Here is a 20,647-nt window from a genome sequence, read left to right as displayed (position 1 = left end):
GCCCCAGGAACGCCGTGGGTAACGGGACGCAGCACCGGCCCCTCCCGCGGTGTCCCCTCCCCCGCCCCCACCCCCAGTCCCGGTCCAGGGAAGGAAGAAGGCAGGCACTGAGCTCACATCGCACTTTGCAGAGCAGAACCCCACAGAGAAGGGGAGGAAAACACCTCACTGAGATGAGACTCGGCGTCGCTGCCGAAGTGCCACAGTTTACAGAGGAGGGGACACAGTGCCCGTCTCAGGACGCAGACCAGGTGTGTCCTGGGATTTCCACCTCCAGAGTCCACCTATGCGATGTGTTCTAGAAACACTACTGTGTGGCTGGTGCCCCGATTTCATCCTGGAAAACGATGCTGTCTCCTGTGGTAACTGAAGAACTGACCTTAAAAATACACACATACTTTTAAAGCACATGTATTTTGTGGGGGACAGTGCTCCACTCCACGGGCCCCGGAAGGTCCCCATCAAGACCACGTGGTTCGGCAGAGGCACCAAAAGCCAGGGGCGGCCATCCAAGCAGTCTGGGCGTGTTTATGTTTTCTGTACTAGAATAACCTTCTGGTTTAATGGTTTACTGTCAGTACGGTTTACAGAAATCAAGTTTAAAAAATAAACCCAATTAGAACTGGCTGAAATAACGCACAGAGTATTCATCAGTAGACAATAAAACCTAAACCGATTCTTTTCATTCTTTTCATCGTGTTTTGTGGGAAAGGCCCAGAGCTAGATGTTCTTTGCTGCAGAGTGAAATGCATTTCGAGATCGCGAGAAGAAAATGCCTTCCAAAATTCGATTCAGCCTGGGAACAGGCAGCCGTTAAATCGTCAAAAGCATCGAATATTGAATAATTTTCCCATGGCATTTCCGACACCACACTGCACATTGCCAAACTCAACAGGCTCTCTATAAAACTCGGGGACTGTGAGCTGAACAGCTCTGCTGCACGTGACACCTCAGAGTATCACGGAAACCTCCAGGAACATAGCTGCGGTGGTGGCCGGTACGGCCGTGCAGAGTCAGACGGAATCACCGTTCCTCGAAAAACGTCGGAACTCAGTGCGCCAGGTTATGCCCCTGATCAGGAGGGGTACCACGCACACTGCCCCCCGCTAACTGAGAGGATGTCAGGCATGACGCTAATGAACAGTGTGCCCACTAAGCCGGCACAGGGAGCCCGAGTCACTCGGGAGGAAAGCCAGGCTCCAGGAACACCTCCCTGGATCTCCTGCAGTTCACGAAACATTGGTGGAGAACCTTCTTCACACACAGGTCTCAACAGACGTGCGATCGAACCTCGGCTCTAGCCTGTGGGAGCTACATGTCCTTGGGCAAGATGTGTGACTGACTTTCCCCATCTGCAGGATGGGGGCACTGCCATCTCTCTGGTTCATAAGGGGATAAGAACATTCCTCCCCCAAGGATGCCACTTTGGCACAGAATTCTTTTGAGCTGGAGGCAACTGAAAAGCTGCACACACACAAGAGCTCCCCCTTTCTGCCTGGAAGCAGGAGTTCATGTCCCCTCCTCTCCTCCGCGCCCGGAACAGCCCTCGTCCCTGGAGACAGAAAGGTGACAGTGGGATGACTGCACAAGCCTTACTGAAAGAACCCTTAACTTGCATTCGTCTCCGGTGTGTTTACCTTCCGACAATCTCTCACCCCGAGAAGCCCGAACTCCGTTTCCTTTGTCTGTCACCTCGCCATGCCATGCTGCCGTCTGTCACCTCGCCATGCCATGCTGCCGTTTGTTAAAATGGTATGTGAAAGTCTCCTGCGTAATGGCCTCCTGGGGTTTTTGCTTTTTTTTGTGTGAGGCCCCCTGTGCGCATGACATACACCTGTTCTCCCATTATTCTGTTTTTTAATTTTCAGGCCCCGGTCACTAGACATAAGAGAGTGGAGACTTTCCTCCTCTACAACAGGGATGTCAGGAGAAATAAGAGATCACATCGTGGCCCACAAAAAGTGTTTAAAGGTAGCCCTCTTCTCAACACTGATGCAGTCCTCACCAGCCCCTAAAGTAAACGGTCTCCGGTGCCTTCACCTGCTCTACGCCCACTGGCCCACACTGATATATTAGACTTACATCTTTGCAGAACAACTCTGCCCAGAAGCTTGACTTTCTTGGGGCGCCTGGGTGGTTTAGTCGGCTAAGCGTCTGACTTCGGCTCAGGTCACGAACTTGCAGATTGTGAGTTCAAGCCCTAGGTGAGGCTCTGTGCCGACAGCTCAGAGCCTGTGTCTCCCTCTCTTTCTGCCCCTCCCCCACTCATGCTCTGTTTCTCTTTCTCTCAAAAATAAATAAACATCTTAAAAAATCTTTAGAAGTTCAACTTTCTTGCTACTGTTTTCTTTCCAGAACTAAACTTCTCATATAAATAGCCTGTACCTTTTCCAGTTCCTCCTCTTCCATTTCATTCTCCACTGGTGCAAATCTGGTTTGCTCTCCCACCGCTAACACAGAAATGCTTTGGAAAGATCACCAGTGACCTGCCGCCTGGGCCCCTCTCCCTCTGATCATCAGGGACAAATGCGGGCTCAGCGATGGGTGAGTGGGTCTGGTGTGCGGGCAGGGTGGGGAAGTCAGAGAGAGGAGGGAGACAAACAGAGGTGGGTGCTGCATGCCATGTGGGGCACACAGGAGCCACTCGATGAACCCCGCTTTCCTTCCCCCACACCTTCCCTTCTATATGCAACTACAGCACTCGGAAGATGATGGAAATCGAGGGCATTTCGTGCTTGCTCGCATCATGAAATATGTGAGTCCAGGGTTTCCCTTCATATTCAACATCACAGAATGTCCCCGGAACACCAGAGTCCTTTGGGTCATTTCCAACCTCAAGTATATCCTATGGTCAAAGTCAGAGCAATGTTGAACATGCAGGGAATCACTCAATAAAAAAATGATTCCCTTGAGAGTCAAAAATGAGATAACGCTCCAGAATGCAAATGTGGCCCCACAGCTCGGGGTCGGCTGACTTAATGGAAGGAAGACGGGTTCTCAACTTGGAAAGTAGGTAGTCTGCTGAATTCTAGTGACTGCGGGGAGGGCTCTTTGGGAAAGATGGGACTCCCATGGAAAGAGGAAGAATATTCCCTCTCTTGTGGGGGTGGGGGTGATCAGAAAAAGGATCTGACACAAAGAGCCCCCACCCACCCCTACATGTTCTCTCTGCTTCAACAGACCTTTCTCTGTTCCGCAGTCTCTCCAACAGCCTCGTTACAATAATTAGCTTTTTACAGGAATTGGGACCATCGAAGGCTCTCGTTGGCCTAAAACATTTTTCCCTTTCATCTTCAAAAATCAGATGGAATGGAGCAAGCTTTATAAATAGTTGTGGGGTTTTTTTTTTGTTTTTGTTTTTTTTTAGTAAAATGATCCTTGTTGCTGCTTCATCAGCAGTGTCTCCAACTACAGGGTTTTGAATAAGCCCTGAAAAGAAATCAAAGCAAAGAACCTTCTCAACGGACTTACCCCTAAAACTAGGTGATTTCATTTGGTCTCCTCCAAACCCGACGGCTCTGTGCCTGTTCCAAGGTTATGCGGTGACTGCACCTAGTTCTGAAAATTACCTAATGATACTCTTCATACCCGCCCCCAAGCTCGGTGCATCGTGCTTTATAGGCTGGTGTTCCGCACGAGGACATTACAGTAGCAACAAAAACACCAGAAAGTACCGTCAAGAGGCCTGTCCCCATCTTAGGCTTTGCAGACTGGCTCCACTGGACGTCACCTAGGCAAGATTACCCCAGAGCCGAAGCCTTGATATGAGGCCTTTTCCCCTGCCCCCCAACCACGCCACCTTCTCCATTCCAGCATGCCGGTAAACACTCGGCAACAGACAGGAAGAGAATTCCCTTCACGTGCAGTATGGAACCACTTACATCAAGACCTAAGGCCACTTTGGCTTTCTTATTTTCTGGGTTCCCACACGAGGGCTTTCGAGTTTGTCTGTAAACGTCTGGCGTGACAAGTAGCCCAGGAGCAATGCCCAAAGATCTATAATGATGGGCAAGGCAAATTCAAACAAGTCATCACAGACCCAGCCCCCCACCCCTGAAGGTGGGAAATAAACACCATAATCAAAACCCAGAGATTGAGGGCAAAAGCGTAACAGGTCATGTGTGGTGGAAATAGGAACTGCAGGCAAGGAGTGAAGCCTAATTCCAAACTGCCAGGCCCCGCTGGAAGCTTCAGAGGCTGTGGGGGGAGGGGGGGCGTGGACAGGAGTGGCTGCTCTTTGTAGGCCAGCCTCTCTGGTGGGGCAGCAGAGCTCAGGCCACTGAGCTGTGGGGACTGAAGGACTACAGGATTCCTCTGGAACCCTCTGCTCAAGTCTATTCTGCATATCAGGGATGCAGAGTGTGGTCCGCACGGGGCCCAGAGCCCTCAGGAATGGCCTGTCTCCAAATACGCCTTCTGCATTAGACCCAACATTCAACATTCTTTTTCTTAATGCTTATTTATTTATTTTGAGAGGAAAAGAGAGAGCAAGAGAACAGGAGCAGGGGAGGGGCAGAGAGAGAGGGAGAGAGAGAATCCCAAGCAGGCTCCACAGAGCCCCACACGGGACTCAAACTCATTACCCGTGTGATCATGACCCTGAGCTGAAACCAAGAGTTGGACACTTAACCAACCAAGCCTCCCAGGAGCCCACAGTCGCCCACGACTTATCTGACTGAGCCGCCCAGGTGTCCCTGAATGGTCATCACTTAAATGACCAAATCCACGCTGCCAAAAAGTAGCTCATAAAGTATGTCTATGTGGCTGACCCAACATGATTCCAGATCAACTCCTGAGTCACACGAGCCAAAGTTCTGTGGAAAATGTGAAAAAAGATTCCTAGAGAATTCCCCAGTGGATGTGACGTTTCTATCACTTATGGCTAAAAACAGAGGTCACCCATGGGCAAGTAATTTCAGCCAAATCACGTTTCAGAACACCACAGGTGCTCCCCCAGATGTGTGGAAGCCACCTTGGGGTGGGACCGGGGACTCTGCCTCTATGCCCATGAAACAGAGGACCGCGCTCCTCCCGAGCTGGTGTCTCTGAGTCACTCCCCTGGGCAGCACCCGGCCGCTGTCAGCCCGCGTCATCACCTGTTTCAGATGCTGTGCGTGTCATGGCGGGACACATGGACACGAGTGCACACACCCGGTAGCCTCCTCTCCTCCTCCCCTGCTCCTGCGGGCTCCTTCCCTCACACGGGGCCACGAGCACAGCGCCCCCTTGCTGCCCTGCCCTGCATGGGCCTGGCCACTCAGGGGACTGCATTTGGAGGAGGAGCAAGCAGAATTTTCCCCAACAGCTTTGCAGCACTGTCAGCAGGAGCGGAAGCCTGGTGACACCAGACCTCGGAAGCTGACCGCGGGCGCCCAGAGCGGCGGTGGGCGGGTCTCGGGGGCACCCGGGGTGCCATGGCAGGCATGGGGATGGCGACCCAGGGCACCCAGAGCTGCAGTCGGTGAGTCTCGGGGGCACCCAGGGCACCACGGAGGCATCGGGGACATGAGACGATGGCCCTGGGTGCTGGCGAGCATACGGAGCATGAAGGTTTGATTTATGAAGAGCACAGCCCCTCACTGCTCACACAACAGGTCCCAGCCCCCACGGGACTGGGCCCAGGGCTCCCAGATAATGTCCCAGGCTGAGGGACCACCCAGAGGCTCACCTGTCCCCTCCCTTCAAGACCTGCTCTCCTGGGTCCCTAATGGGGAGGACGGGCTTGGCCTGGTGGGTCACCGCTCCGGCTCCAGCTTCTTGCTGCAGCCTTTCTGGAATTGAGGCCGGGGTCCACTCCTAGTCCTCAGAGCCTCACTCGAGTCTGATGCCTGGAAGCTGACTGCCCAGAAGATGAGCAGACTGGCGTGGACCCTCCCATCGGCCACTCCCTCCCCTCTCTGGCAGTCGTGCTCCGGGAGCTGAAGACCGTCCTCGCTGTCTGCACTTCCCATGTCCACAGCCCCTCTGTCCAAACCCACAGGCATCTGCTACCCCTGAGCAGCGTGGACAGAGGAGAGTGGCTATCACTTGGCATCTCAAAGACGAAAAAGCCCGTGATCGCCAACACCACCGATGGCCTGAAAAGCAAATGCGCTCTGTCTTTGCTCCGATTACCTCGTTCTCTTTAAGTAAAAGGGAATCTGAGACCATACAGGTTCTGGTGCTGAAGGAGGCGCATTAGCATACATATTGGCTTGCTGGAACTTACAATTTTTCTTGCACTCACAGAATGAAGTGCTTGCTTTTTTTCCTTCTTCTCTTCCTGACTCAGGCAGTTTCTGAACAGCAAAAAAACTGGTTTTGTCATCAGAAAACTGTTCTGGCCTGGCTTTCACATTTGGCCGCTGGCACCTCTTGCAGAGCAGATCAGGGTAACCGCCGTGGACTCCAAAACCCCATGCGGGAAGGTCAGACGGCCAGTGCCCCAAGACAGCCTGACCCGGAGGACACCTGCTAACAGCCGGGGCTCCTCGTGTTAACTGCTGTAACATTCTGCGACAAACGGTCTTGCCGGTGGCTTCAAAGGCGCCCGCCAGGTCCCTGTTATTTGTGCCCGCCTCCCTGTTCCTTTCTGCTCCGTCCTAAAAACAACAGGACCAGACACAATGGGACTCGAGATCCCAACAACCCGCTAGCAGGCTGGACGCCAGCGGGTCACTGCGAGGTCCAAGCGTGTGATTTCACGTCCTGACACGGAACCCTGTGTCTCCGGTGTCTTCTTCGATCTAGTCCAGCATCTGAAGGTACAAGAGGTCAGTGCCCCCTGACACAGAGCGGGGTGCCCCCTTCTGCGTACCCGCATCGACGTGACCTTTCAGAGCGTCCCCGTGGCTTCAGCGCTGTTTTCCTGTGGCGACAGAGGTCCCACCTGGGAGACGGACCCACGTGCCTATCAGGCTGGGTCAGGGCCGCACGGTTCTGTTAGGAGACACTGGGCCGCCTGCAGGGGGTGAGGGGTATGGGGGTAGGGGCGGCTTCGAGGAGGAGCAGGTGCCCAGTGCTGAGGATGCCGGGGCCGTGGGGACTCTCCATACAGATCTGGACCGGGTGTCTGTCCCTTGAGATCTTTCCCCTGCACTGTGCTGTGCACCCCCTTTCCCGTTCTGCCCTTCTGGTTCTGCCTGCTCCTCTGTCCCCACAGACGGTGGGGGACGTCCACGTGACCACCACGCCCCCGTCCCAGCCACCCACAGCTCCCAAGACCCCACCCCCGCTCTGCCATCTTCGTTTCTGGCTGGTCTTTCCCACGTGACCGGAAGTGCTGGTCTTTCCCACGGGTCCGGAAGCACATTGAAGGTCAGGAACTTCAGTCTGAACATTTTCTCTGTGACATGCTTCTGAAGAAATGACTACCGGCAATGGCCCAATCAGTGTTTCTGCTCCATTTTCTCTCTAGAATGGATTTTTGTTTTCTAAATGCATGAAGTCTTTACAATGGATTTCTGCTTTCTAAGCCTGTAAAGTCTTTCACTGCTAAATCCGCGGAGGGCCTGGGGAGGCAAAGGCACTCTGACTCCGTGAAAACGAGCTCGTTCTCTTGGAGCAGAACGGAGTCTGAAACCACATGGAGGTCCCCGCAGGGAGGGGGCCGGCACTGGGACGGCGTCACCTGGGGGGTCCCGTGAGGCCCGCATCCCCAGGACGCCCGAGGTGCCCCCACCAGCCAGCGGCTCCGTCCTGCCTCGTGCTCCAGACACACCGGGCTGCTCTCTTTCATTCTTTCCAAACCGTGGCATCCTCTTGCATACCTACCAGTCGTCCCCAGCCTGCGGGCCCACACTCCTGCCCCATGGAACCACCTTCCTCTCCTGGACGCCCCCTGAACACCCACCCGTGCATCTGAGGCGCTCTACTCCCTTGTCCAAGCCACATCGAGTGTCACCTGACATCTCTGTCACCGCCTCCCCTGTGATCCCTGAGCGCTCCACTCTTGCCTTGACCGAGCCCCCCCTCACTGCACCTCCTTAGAATTACGAACCCCCTTCATCAGGGCCACGAAGCCCAAACGGGCCAGGGCAGACCGTGCAGTGTTCTCCCCCAGGGCCCCATGTGGTGCGTGGCTCCCGAGAGGCTGCCTAACACCTACGCATTCAGTGGAGAAAGGAGGGAAGCACATCCTTTGTGGTACAGTAGCAACAAAGAAGATCCCCGCGGGGCCCTCTTTCTCAAGGGGAGGCACTGATATGTACGAAAAAAGCAGAGATGGTGTTTCCAAGAGCAGCTCAGAAATGGTTCCAAAGTCCCAACCCACCTCACACCGGGTCCCAGGAGAGGCCAGAAACAGACCAGAGAGGACACCCTCTGTCAACGTAATCGGGGTTCACCTCTTGACCCGCAGGCAGGCCCCCAAAGGCAGGAAGAGAAGTGGGAAATGATGCCATCAAGATGATGTGCGGCTGGGGCTCGGCCCAGGACACAACCATCCTACAAGTGCCTGGAGCCCAAGGTGCATTCAGCAGGCGCCACCTACGTGCAGGCGGCCGACTAGCTAAGGTGGAGCAGGGGGAAACGTCACCGCTCCCTGCTCATCTGCGGAGGGTCCGTCCCCACAGCACTCCCTTCTGTCCATGAAGTTTACGTACCTCTTCAGAGAAATCTCCGATCTGCACTCCCAGGCCCTCCCTGCCACACAACCCATCCCCCCACCCCCCCCACCCCCGACTCCCCGAAGCTCGATTCAAACCCACTGCAACATTTCCCCGGACTCGGGGAAGGAAGGTCTAACCCTCACGCTGGCCTGTGAGTCTTTCACGGCAGGACAACCATTTTCCATCTTTGTCTGACCAGCTCCAGCCCAAGGATGGAGAGAAGGCAGGTGCTTGGAACATCACCCAAACGGATTCAGATTTCTCTCATCTCCTTCAGAGATTTTACCTACATCTTCAACACCCTGTGGAAGGAAGCCAGCTCGGACCACTGCTGGGAATGCTTTACCTCTTTGAGAACCAGCACACATTTGCCGGGTCCCACGGACTGCGGCAGCTCTGCGATCCTCCCTTTGTTCAGGTAAGGGCCTGAGAAACACCTGTGGTTGATAAAAAGCTGAGGACAGCAGTATTTCCCGTTGACGGTCCCTGCAGGGAAGAGAAACACAGCGGAGGCCTTAGGAACCAACAAAAAAACTTGCTTAATCCACTTAGCTGTCAAAATTACTAGAGGCCTGCGGTGTCTTAATATCAGAATGTTTTATATCCACATTAGCTTGGAAGTTCTGGTTATTTTTTTTCTACCACATAAATACACTTTTCTGTTTATGAGGCAGGATTCAAGACACACAAAAAGATGCTATAACCAAGGCAATGACATCTCATGTATCACTAGGCAGCTAAGAAGAAAACAATACCAGCTACACAGCTAAGTTCCCTGGGCTTTCTACCCCGGAACCCCCTCCTTGTGCTCCCCTTCCCTGAATCTGGTGTTTATCATTTCCAGGCACATCTATAAACTTTACCACACACACAGGTGTACTTGTATCAACACACAATAGAGGGTATTTTGGATATTTTGAAAATACGGTAAAACCTTGTTTGCGAGCGTGATTTGTTCCAGAAACATGCTTGTAATCCAAACCACTGGTGTATCAAAGTGAATTTCAAGAAACACTGGCTCAGTTGTGATCACATGACATTCAGCAACCCGAACGACTTGTATTTTAAGATATGGCTCATTATCAAGTTAAAATTTATTAGAAATGCTGGCTCGTCTTGTGGAGCAGGTTACGCACAATCCAAGGTCTTACTGTATTCCATCAGGGGGTTTCTGCAGCATCTGGTTTGTTCAACATGAAGTGTCTAAGATCCATCCAAGTTGGTAAACATCTACTGAGAACGGTCATCCATTTTCCACTTCTGTGTGTGACTCCTTCACATCATTACGGCGCAAGTGAGGTTTCCATTCTCTTACTGATGGACGTTTAGTCATTTCCATGTTCTTGGTACTACCGACACTGCTTCAGTAATGTGGTTGTGAAAATCTGCTTCTGCCTTTGGGCAAGAGGGTTTTCCAAGTACGTGACAAGGAGGGGAAGTGTTCGGCCCTGGGGTCGGCACGCCTTCGGTCTTCCTACACATGGCCAAATCGATCTCCACGCGGACTATCCCAACGTACGCTCCTCTCATCATTGTGCAGCAGTCCCTGCTGTCCCACGTCCAAGCCAACCCTAGATACGGCTGCCTCGTCTTGCCACTCGGATGGACGTGAGAGGTACCTCCCAGGGAATCAAATCTGCATCTCCTTCCTTGGGCTTTCAACTTAGCCAAGTTATTGGTCTAGTTGTGTCTCCAAGGGCCATGAGGAAAAGTGGACTGGCTACACAGTAAGGCATTACCCTACAGCTTCCTGATGTCTGCAACCACAGAAAGGGAGTTCACGGTCAGCCAAGGTGTGCCCTCCCCCACGCCGCTCCAAGCAAACCCACGCTAATGGTGCTCTTTGGCATAAAAACTGTTCTGAGTTTGGTATGGTCACTGAAGAGTCCAGGAAGGTTTGTCCTTACAAGACTTCCAGGGAAGGAGGGAGAAGTGTTATTTTTGTGAATAAAAGACAAAAGGAGTAAAGTAACAATTACAGCCGCTGACAGAAGAGCTGACACCGTTCTTTTAAAACCCTTCCGAAGTTTGAATTCCATATGACAAAATTAGACCAAAAACATTTACGTCCCCAGCTGCACATACATGGAAATTTTTCCGAAGGATTAGCCAGCCCAGACCTTTAGAACAAAACAATTGCAGTAAGTCTACTCATGCAAATGCCTTCCTCACTACCCCTGGGCGGACAGCGTTCTTCCACGGCGTATAGCTTTTAATCCGGGAAGAATTCAGAGCATGTTCGTTTTGGCTAGAAAACAGGATTCTTAATCAAATATATTACTGAATGTACAAACATGTCTATAGTCAGTTTGGTTGTCAAAGGGGAATTCACCTGTGTGTTTTCAAAGGTTATTAGAAGATGTAGAACTTCACACATTAAAAAACATGTATTATTCATGCTCAAGTTTCAAACAGAGGGTTTTAAGGAACAATTCAAGAGCCCATGGGGACTTACGTATTAACCACTTGTAGAAAATGCAAGAGGGACGGCAAAAAACGTCAAACAAAAAGCTTGCCTGATGATGATATTTTCAATTCTTTTTTTTTTCCACATGACCATCCACAACATACAGCCTTAACTGGGCTCCTAATTTCCAAGTAACACATGGACCCTTCTCCTGCAGACCAAGAGAATTATCTGGAGCTATGTACCAAGACACAGAAGAGGCATGGAGACTTTGGTTTAGAAATTTTTTTTAAAGATGTGCCTAGGGGGCTCAGTCAGTTAAGCATCCGACTTTGGCTCAGGTCATGATCTCACCGTTTGTGAGGTCAAACCCTTGCATTTGGCTCTGTGAGGACCACTCCGAGCCTGGAGCCTGCTTCAGATTCTGTGTCTCCCTCTCTCTCTGCCCCTCTCCTGCTCACACTCTGCCTCTCTCTCTAAATAAACATTAAAAAAATTTTTAAACAAAAGAAAAAATTTTCAAGTGGCTATATGTGAATAAGTAGCAATGGAGACAAGGAAAATAAACTGAGAGTTGAGGCATTCTTACATCGACCTGAAAATACATGCACGTCCCTCTCACAAACTGGGAAGCGCACATAGCCACGGAGAGGCTCACTTACCTGTGGTGTCCAAGGGAGAGAGTAAACAAAGGTCATGAGGTATTTTCTCAACAGGCACTGTGGATGGCAACCTGTCGATCAAGAGAATAAAACCATCATGGTTTCACCCGTTAGAAGCCACTAGTCCCTTCCAGAATCTCCCTGTTATTCAGAAATCCTAGGACACCCGAATCTAGTGGCAACGCCAGGACGCATGGATAGGTCGCTCCCCAGCTCTTACGATAACCCTAAGAAGCCAGTGGAACTTCTGCCCCTCAAGTGGTCATCACTAGTCAGTGATGTCCTTCTAGGTCGTTCCGGGCTTTGCCTCTTGCTATGGAATTATCATAATACCATTAATTATATTCTCAGACCTGAAGAAATATTAGCTTGTACAGACTTTACTTCGAATCAGACTTGTCTTCTATGTGTAACTGGGAGCTACTGTCTGGTGGCCTTCGATTTCTGGCTTCTGTTCCTGTGTGGGTCACGGCTATAGAAAGCCTATGAACAGATGGGTCCTACAATGTGAAGCAGGCCTATCCCAGGGCTTTGTGTTACAGTTCAGAAACATGTTGTTGAACAAACATTAAAAAAACATAGCTATAGGGAAAAAGAGGCGTGTTGGGTTTCAGAGGGTACCCATGTTGGCTGTGTAGAAACCACAGTGTTGAAAAGTGACACAGACTCAAAATCAACCATGAAGAGACCTCAGCTGGGTCATCTACAGCACTGGTTCTCAAAGCGGGGTCCCCGGAACTCACAGACCCAGCATCTCCTGGGAACCTGTGACACGTACAGACGCACAGGGCCCCCGGAAGATGTGCTGCGTCAGAAAGTTTGGAGATGGGGGTCCAGCAGTGCCTGTGTTTTATTGAGCTGCCTCAGTGACCCTGGGCCCACGTCCACAAACTGAGGAGTTACGAATTCGGATTTGGATGCGCTGGTGGGACCCTTGACTCTTATTTACTCTGTTTCAATGTCCTCCAGACAAACCTGGAGTCAGATTAACCTGATTCGCTGTATTTGGAAAAGAATGCATGAAAAATGCCCACAAAACTGTTATTCACATTCAAGTAACAATACAGGTGTTATTACATTTCGTTTTGTTTCAAGGTAAGCCTGGCTCCCTGCAAACATGCTGGTCTTCACGTCCTTTCCCTCCGTGTATTTTTATGAAGAAAACGGAGCCCGCTGGCAAAGGACGTGTATGGTAGTAGATCGCGGACATTCTCCAGTACATCAAATGGTGCCGATGGCTGCGATTTCCAAACACACACTGCGTGGACGCACACCGCCAGGTACCCTCCTTCTTCGTAAACTTACAGCGGAAACGTGGGGTGGCTTTCATTGGCCCAGTGATGTAGAACCCACTCCTGGTTTTTCCCATGAACTCTAATCTCAGGAAAACCCTGCGACGTGGGGGACTCACAAAGGAGGGTGCTGAGGTTCGGAGAAGTAAAGCAGCCTCGTCATGCACCCTTGCTGGGACCCGGGCAGCGCGGGCAGAGGCTGGCGAGGGCATGCTGAGTGCAGGGCGGGGGCGGCTGTGTGCGGCCGTGGGGACCCGCAGAGCACCGTCACCTCAGCGTGTGAGGCCACGGTGCCCGTCGCCGGGCTGGGGTAGAACAGAAGTGAGAATTTACAGGGCGAGAGGGGGGTCCCCGAAAGAGCAGGGCCCACGTCCTGCACGTGACAGGTGCACCGTCATCACTGTCCCCTTGACTGTGACAAGGGTTCGCCGACTCCCTAAGGAAAACGGCCACACTTCCTGTCCTCCCTGAGACAACTCTGTCAAGTTTATCGCCTAGTTTTGGGGAAAACAGAAACAAAAACTTACTGTTTTTCCGGCTGCACTACTGCGATCTTCCTCTTTTTTTGGGCTGGAAAACAGGCCAGAAAGGGCAAAAGGACAATGAGCTTTGTTCGCTAGGGGTGCAAAAGCAGTTTTTAAAAGTGCCTTCAAGAAGTCAAACTGTCAGTTTTAAAGTAACGTCTTAAACACTGAGAAGTTATTCCATTCATGCCACAATTTCACCTTCATTTCTTCTAACATTTAATGACTGTGACTCATCAGAAATGAAATCTAAATAGAATTTAGTGCATTTAATCTTATCACTACACCAGCCACTTTTTTTTCTAAAATGTGCTTTTAATAAGAAAGAGCACACATATCTCATTCACCTAACCTCTCTGTGAGGCAAATTGTTGCAAGCAAGACTATCTAGAATTGTTTTGTGCCCCCCAAAAGAAAGTGTGGTAAATCAAATAATATTACCATAAGGCATACTCCCAAATTAGGATTAGAAGCATGTTTTTGAGTTAAAATGTTATTACTGGAAGGAGAATTAGTGCCCCATAAATATGTCTGACAAAAATCGACATAAACCAGCCATAATTATTTGTCAGACAAGAAGACTTAGTTTATAGAACTGATTCGAATAACCTTACCAAAGATAGACCAGAGACTGTGAAATCAAATAATGTTAGCACTGACAATTCCACATCTTCCAGGGTGATTTCAACCAAGTTTTTTTTAAAGTTTATTTGTGTATTGTCTGGGAATGAATGAGTGAGAGACAGAATCCCAAGCAGACTCTGAGCTGTCAATGCAGAGCCCAATGCAGGACTGAATCCCATGAACCCAGGCATCATGATCTGAGCCCAAATCAAGAGTCAGATGCTTAACTAACGGAGCCACTCAGGAGTCCCCCTCCCCCAACAAGACTTCTAAAGCTACTAGAGTTTATTTAGAGGACTTAGGTTTATAGTTTGCCTCTTCGGAACAAATGCATGACTGAACCCAGGGAGGACCGGACCTGGCTCTCTGGTCAATGGAGCCAAGAGTCTACAGCACATTAAATGAGAGGAGAACGTTAGAATGCTGATGAAAAAGTTATTCTGTGCTCAAAATTTTAGGCATATCTTTAAGTGAGGGCCAAGATATTACTCTTGTGGGTGATTCATTGAGCAATCCTGTGTGTGGGAGAGAAGAAGCCCTTAAAATCCACCTGTGCGTCATCGGGGCTACCTGCCTGGTGGCACACAGAAAGGCAGCCTCCCACTCTTTTTGGTTTTGTTTTTTTGTTTTTTTTTTTTGAGACAGAGCACGAGCAGGGGAGGGGCAGTGAGAGAGGGAGGCACAGAATCTGAAGCAGCTCCAGGCTCTGAGCTGTCAGCACGGAGCCCCGCTCACGAACCCTGAGATCATGACCTGAGTTGAAGGCAGATGCTCAACCGACTGAGGCACCCAGGCGCCCCCAATCCCACCCTTAATGAACATGGAGTAGGACTTGAGTGTCCTTCAAAATCTGACATCAGGGAACAGGAGGCTGACTGTATAGGACAGAACTTCCGTTCTAGCAACATCCTGAGCATGTAAATAAGGGAACCATAAAGTACGATTTTAGAAAGTAAAACTAGCATGTAAATTATATAAAGGAAATACTAGGATTAACTATTTCACAAAATTAAAACCCCTTATCTTTAAGGACTCATAATTTTAAATAGCATTCTTGATAAGCATTCAAGTGGAATGAAAATGCCATGATTTATTAGATTTGAAGATATTTAAAGGTACCATTTCAGGATAATGACCTACAGTAACATAGGTGAAAACACGCACTGCTATATATATTTAAGGAACAGAGTTCTTAGATTTAAGAACACAGAGGTAGTTCTGGGTTAACTATTAATATTGTTTTAATTCGGCCTTTTTGTTTTTGTGTTCAGAAGGATGTGACATTATTCACTTTTCAAAGTACAATTGAAATCTCACTGGTTGGTTAGTGCTCCGAGTAGCTGTTTATATGTTATGTCAGTAAAATTTTAAGACCAATTATGATTCTTTTAGGGTAAATCTCATGAGAAACACTAGTTCTTTCTCAAACATGATGATACAAAAACACAGTATTTAGCTTAAATTTTCTCTAATCAAAATAATGAATTGTATACAGAAGTGGGAGAGAATATTTATTTTTTTAATTTTAAAAACATTTTTTAAAATTTATTTTTGAGAGACAGAGAGAGACAGTGAGAGCAGGGGAGGGTCAGAGAGAGGGGGAAACACAGAATCTGAAGCAGGCTCCAGGCCGAGCTGTCAGCACAGAGCCTGACGTGGGGCTCGAACCCACGAACCGTGAGATCATGACCTGGGCTGAAGCCGGACTCTTAACCGACTGAGCCACCCAGGCGCCCCATGAAGATTTATTTTATATTCTATTTGTTTTATATATGTTATATGTTATTTTATATAACATACAAATATTATTACTTTTTTTTTATGTCATGGCTGCCACTCCGTGACCTCCAGCTGCCTTAGCACTTATGACTTTGTCAGCCTGTGAGATGCTTCCAAACATTCATCCCACGAAGACACTGAAAGCACACAGGAGACAACAAGAATGGCACTCCGTGGGAACTCTAACACCAGCTCTGGTTTCTACGCCTTAGCTACACTCTTTACAATGCTATTTATAGATAAATAAATAAAAATCTAAAAAGGGGACACCTCGGTGGCTCGGTGGGTTCAGTGTCCAATTCTTGATTTCAGCCGAGGGTCATGGGATCGAGCCTAGCACTGGGCTCCATGCTGAGCACGGAGCCTGCTTAAGATTCTCTCTCTCTCCCTCTCCCCTGCCCACGTACTGTCTCTCTAAATAAAAAAAAACAGGGACACCTGGGTGGCTCAGTTGGTTAAGCGTCCGACTCAAGTCATGATCTCCTAGCTCATGAGTTCGAGCCCCATGTCAGGCTCTGTGCAAATGGCATGGAGCCAGGAGCCTCCTTTGGCTTCTATGTGTGTGTGTCTTTCTCTCTACCTGTCCCTTCCCTACTCACACTCTGACTCTCTCTCTCAAAAATAAACAGACATTAAAAATATTTTAAAATAAGGGGCACCTGGGTGGCTCAGTTGGTTGAGCATCCAACTATGGCTCAGGTCATGATCTCACAGTTGGTGGGTTTGAGCTGTGCTGACAGCTCGGAGCCTGGAGCCTGCTTCGGATTCTGTGTCTCCCTCTCTCTGCCCCTTCCCCACTCACAGTCTCTCTCTCAAAAATAAACAAACATTAACAAAAGACACAAAACACTATTGATTCCCCCAAGTCCCAGATGCTGTCCACACTGGCCCCACACTGGATGGTACTTACAGACTGTTTTGTGTGGTGTGGTCAAAGGGTATGAGTTCGCCTCACACCAGCCCACCGGGAAGATGTCCATGGATTCGACATCAACAATGAACTCTGGAGCAGGAGTCTGTAGGCCTGTATTGGACAAGTCAAGACAACAGGCAGAGTTTACCAAAAAGAGCCAGAAGAAGAAAAGAAACTACAAGAATCCCTGAGATGAGTAAAACCTTTCCCAGAACATGAAACACAAAACCGAGAACAGTCTTACGACAGATACCAACACCTGAAACAGCAACAGTACAAGGGGTTCAAGTGAGGTGGAGACCCCGAAAATCCAAGCCGCTTCCTACTGGAAATGGCAGAGGGAAGGGCGGGGCGGGGGGAATCTGGTAACAGCTGGCATTGGAGTGTGAAAGGCTGGCAGAGGGAACAAGTCTGCCCCTTTGCTAAAAGCACCTTTAAACTTAAGGGAATGCGCCCGAGCACGTTTAAGCCACCAAGACATACTTCCTCCAACCCCAAGCCAAGGTTAACCTTCAACCAAGGGAAGTCAGCATCACTGTTAAAAGGAACTAGTTAGGCACCGCAGGCCGGGCTTTGAGCAATGGACACAGAGGACACAATTTCCCTAGGGAACTTATCCACTGGTCAGTTTGATGGGGTGACTTGTTTTCAGCTCCTTTGGGGACTGCGGATTGCTGCCGTGTCGCACAAAAGCCATTTACGCAGGAGTGGCTTTTTCAGTGGGGTCTGCCTGTCACCCTGCTTCACGATCCTACTAAGGCCTTGTGATAAATCAGCACCAGAGCCAAGAGACTCTGAAAGACAGAACAAATCTGCATGTAACGCGAGCCAAGGTTTCAAGGAGCTCTGGCCACAGGGGATCAATGGGGGACGCGGCAAACTAGCGGCAAGAAGAAAATTCTACGCAGACTCAGTAATCCTTTGAGAAAGAAAAAACACTGAAGGAAGATGCTCATGGACTAAGAATCAAAAGCTAAGAACTCTATTGAGAAAGTTCTCCGAACACTTACTCTTGCTTGGCTGGGGTTTCTTCCCTGAGAATCAAGGTGAAAACCACACGGTGGAACCCGTCACTCATCTGCATGTCACACCACATCTGATGGATGTGAAGTTGGGTACCCCCAACACTTAACTTCATGAAGCTTGATTCCAGCAGACACAAAATGGTCCCAACCATTTTAACTCGGACATTCGCTGCTTTGGCTTCTACTCCATACTTCTCATCACAAAGTAGATACTGCGATTTAGGAGCACATTATTTGTTCCGTGTATGTTCCTGATTCAGTGCTAAATCAATGTGCTGCTGCATATATAATGCCCTGAACACGTGAATAGCAGATTCTTACACACACACACACACACACACACACACGTGATCATCTCCATTAGTCACGTTCAACATTCAATTCCTTCTCAAAAAAAGCAATACTATGACTACCGATCCTAACTCCCCTTTTGCCTAACTCTTCCATAATTTGAAGGATATAAGAGGCTAAAGGAAGGCAAACAGGTTGATAAAGATTATTTCTCAACACGGTTGAGTGAATGGAAATCATTTCCGTATCATATAATGACTCAACCAATACGTAACCTCTTGCCAGAGACGCTCAGATAAACAAGACAACATCAAGATAGAGAAATAAAGAAACTCTCCAGGTAGTTTGAAATGTGGAAGTCATTGTTCCTGTCCCAAAGGGTATGCGAGTCTCAAGAGGGTTGAATGAAGGGGGTCGCTGAGCTGTTTCCTCATTAGCTACAGGGCACATTCTCATCCTCAGACTCCCTAAAACAGCACGGGTTTCTTAGCTACTCAACCACGTGCTAATGGGCTGAATTCATCTACGATATACATTTGTACCTGCAGACTTAACGCTTAGGTGTGACTATGATTCTCAAGGTCAAAGGAGTATTTCAAAAAGAAGCAGAAGGTGAATTTTATAGCCTATTCCTTCCAGAATTATGACCTTCATCTTCCAATAATCTGTGGGTTCAAATATCTCTTGGTATTAATGTTTTAATATATGCACTTCATCACAATGTTTGCATTAACATGTTGATATGGCTGTCTTTACCATACTTTAAAATTCTTTGATCATGCTCTCCCTTCAAAACAAATATGTATAAGCTACAGTGTGTCAGTTGCTATGTCTTCCAGGAACTTATAGCCCTGTCTTCCTTGAACTTCCAAATCTAACCCCCTAAGGCATCTATTAAACATGAACTGATGGAAAAGTGGATGATTTATCACCCAGAGAAGCGTTCCTGACCCTGAAACTTTTCCAATCCTGTTCTGAATGATGGGCACCAATTCCTTATTTCCCTTTATCAACCCGAATAAAATATCTAGATATATCTGGCTGGACTCAGAATAATCTTTTTAAAAAATAACCCACTACCTTCCAAAACAACCCATTAAAAATGTATGCAATTCTACTCCATTATTCTGGAGTTTCCAGAGCTGTCAATGCAAAAGCTTGGTGGCTCCTTGCAGTAGTCTTTCCATTTTATAGGAAACCCTCTTGTGAACAATGCAAGGCCAGGCTCCACTTCTGACTTCACTGCGCTCTATCAGTCCATGTGGGTTCTACTCATCTGTTCTTCCCCAGAACTTTCATCTCTAAAACCACCGAGAAGGGGCGCCTGGGTGGCTCAGTCGGTTAAGCGTCTGACTTTGGCTCAGGTCATGATCTCGAGGTTCATGGGTTCGAGCCCCACATCAGGCTGTGTGGGCTCTGTGTTGACAGCTAGCTCAGAGCCTGGAGCCTGCCTTGGATTCTGTGTCTCCCTCTCTCTCTGACCCTCCCCTCCTCGCACTGTCTCTCTCTGTCTCTCAAAAATAAATAAAAAACATTTTAAAAAATTAAAAAAACAAACCCACCAGGAAGCCTCAATCTCTATCGACAGGGAGGTCTGTAAATAAATTATGGTACATCGTACAATGGGATATTCCACCACTTGTAACAAAAAGATCGAAAACCTCTTTAATATACTTACACACAGAGATGTGTACATGTATCACTGAATAAAGGAAACGCAAAGGAGAGAATTCGACGTGTGTATATAGAATGTTATCATCTGTTTAAAAGGGAGAAATAACATATATTTATATGTGCATACGACAGATCTGAAGGAAGCACAAAATACTAATACAGTGGGCATCTGCTGGGAAAGGACCTTGGACACAGAGGGACGGAGCAGGCGGCGAGAGAGACTCTGACCGCAGACACTTCCGTGGACTTTTGGCCCTTGCGAATGAACTTACAATCACAGCCCCACTTTCCCCACAATAACAATGCAACACAAAACGCGACGAGAAGCCAGGGGCCACGTGCAGGAGCAGTACTGTCACAGCGGCCGGATTCCTGAAGGACAAGCGACCATCCCAGGAAGCAAAACCAAACCACGACGAGTCCGTTCACTGCCGAGAGGAGCAAGGTGCTCCGTCCTCACAATGCAAATGAGAGGCGTGTAAACATGGGCACCTTCCGAGTCCCGCGATGTGCTGTGTCCTGAGACTTGACGTCCCAGGGTGGGCACCGTCCCCTTCCCCAAAGTCGCACCTGCCCCTCCTGCTGCCGGAACTTCAGACAGAGTCAGAACGAGCCCCACTCCTCGTGGGAAGGGAAGAAAGGCACGAGGCATTTAAGGAACAAAGTCGACCTTGGTCAGGACCCTCGTGAAGAGTTAGAGGCAAGGCTGTACTTTCAGGGACCATCTCTATAGTTTGTTTCCAGAGTCAGATGCCACACAAATCATGATAGGCTCACGCATGCTATGGAAAGATCGGGCAGCATAGGGAAGAAGGGCCCCCCGGAGACCCGGGAGCGAGGCCGGGTGCAGGAACCCCATGGACTGGCC

The 20,647-nt window shown here is 49.1% G+C and overlaps 1 protein-coding gene across 5 annotated transcripts in view; it reads right to left on the bottom strand.

Annotated features, from left to right (window-relative positions):
• The window catches only part of SFMBT2 (Scm like with four mbt domains 2), a 213,111-nt gene that overhangs the window by 27,194 nt on the left and 165,270 nt on the right, over positions 1-20,647 (bottom strand). For all 5 annotated transcript variants that reach the window (XM_029955807.1, XM_029955804.1, XM_029955803.1 and 2 more), the window contains exons 12-15: positions 16,787-16,900; positions 13,477-13,519; positions 11,658-11,728; positions 8,935-9,074 (exon numbers count right to left, since the gene is read on the bottom strand). In XM_029955807.1, coding sequence (XP_029811667.1) covers positions 8,935-9,074; positions 11,658-11,728; positions 13,477-13,519; positions 16,787-16,900 — 368 coding nt within the window. The remainder of the gene's footprint in view (positions 1-8,934; positions 9,075-11,657; positions 11,729-13,476; positions 13,520-16,786; positions 16,901-20,647) is intronic.

This window comes from Suricata suricatta, chromosome 10 (assembly GCF_006229205.1).
Source record: "Suricata suricatta isolate VVHF042 chromosome 10, meerkat_22Aug2017_6uvM2_HiC, whole genome shotgun sequence".
NCBI lineage: Eukaryota > Metazoa > Chordata > Mammalia > Carnivora > Herpestidae > Suricata > Suricata suricatta.
The sequence above is the reverse complement of the archived record's forward strand: the minus strand, read 5'-3'. Positions and strand labels throughout refer to the sequence as shown.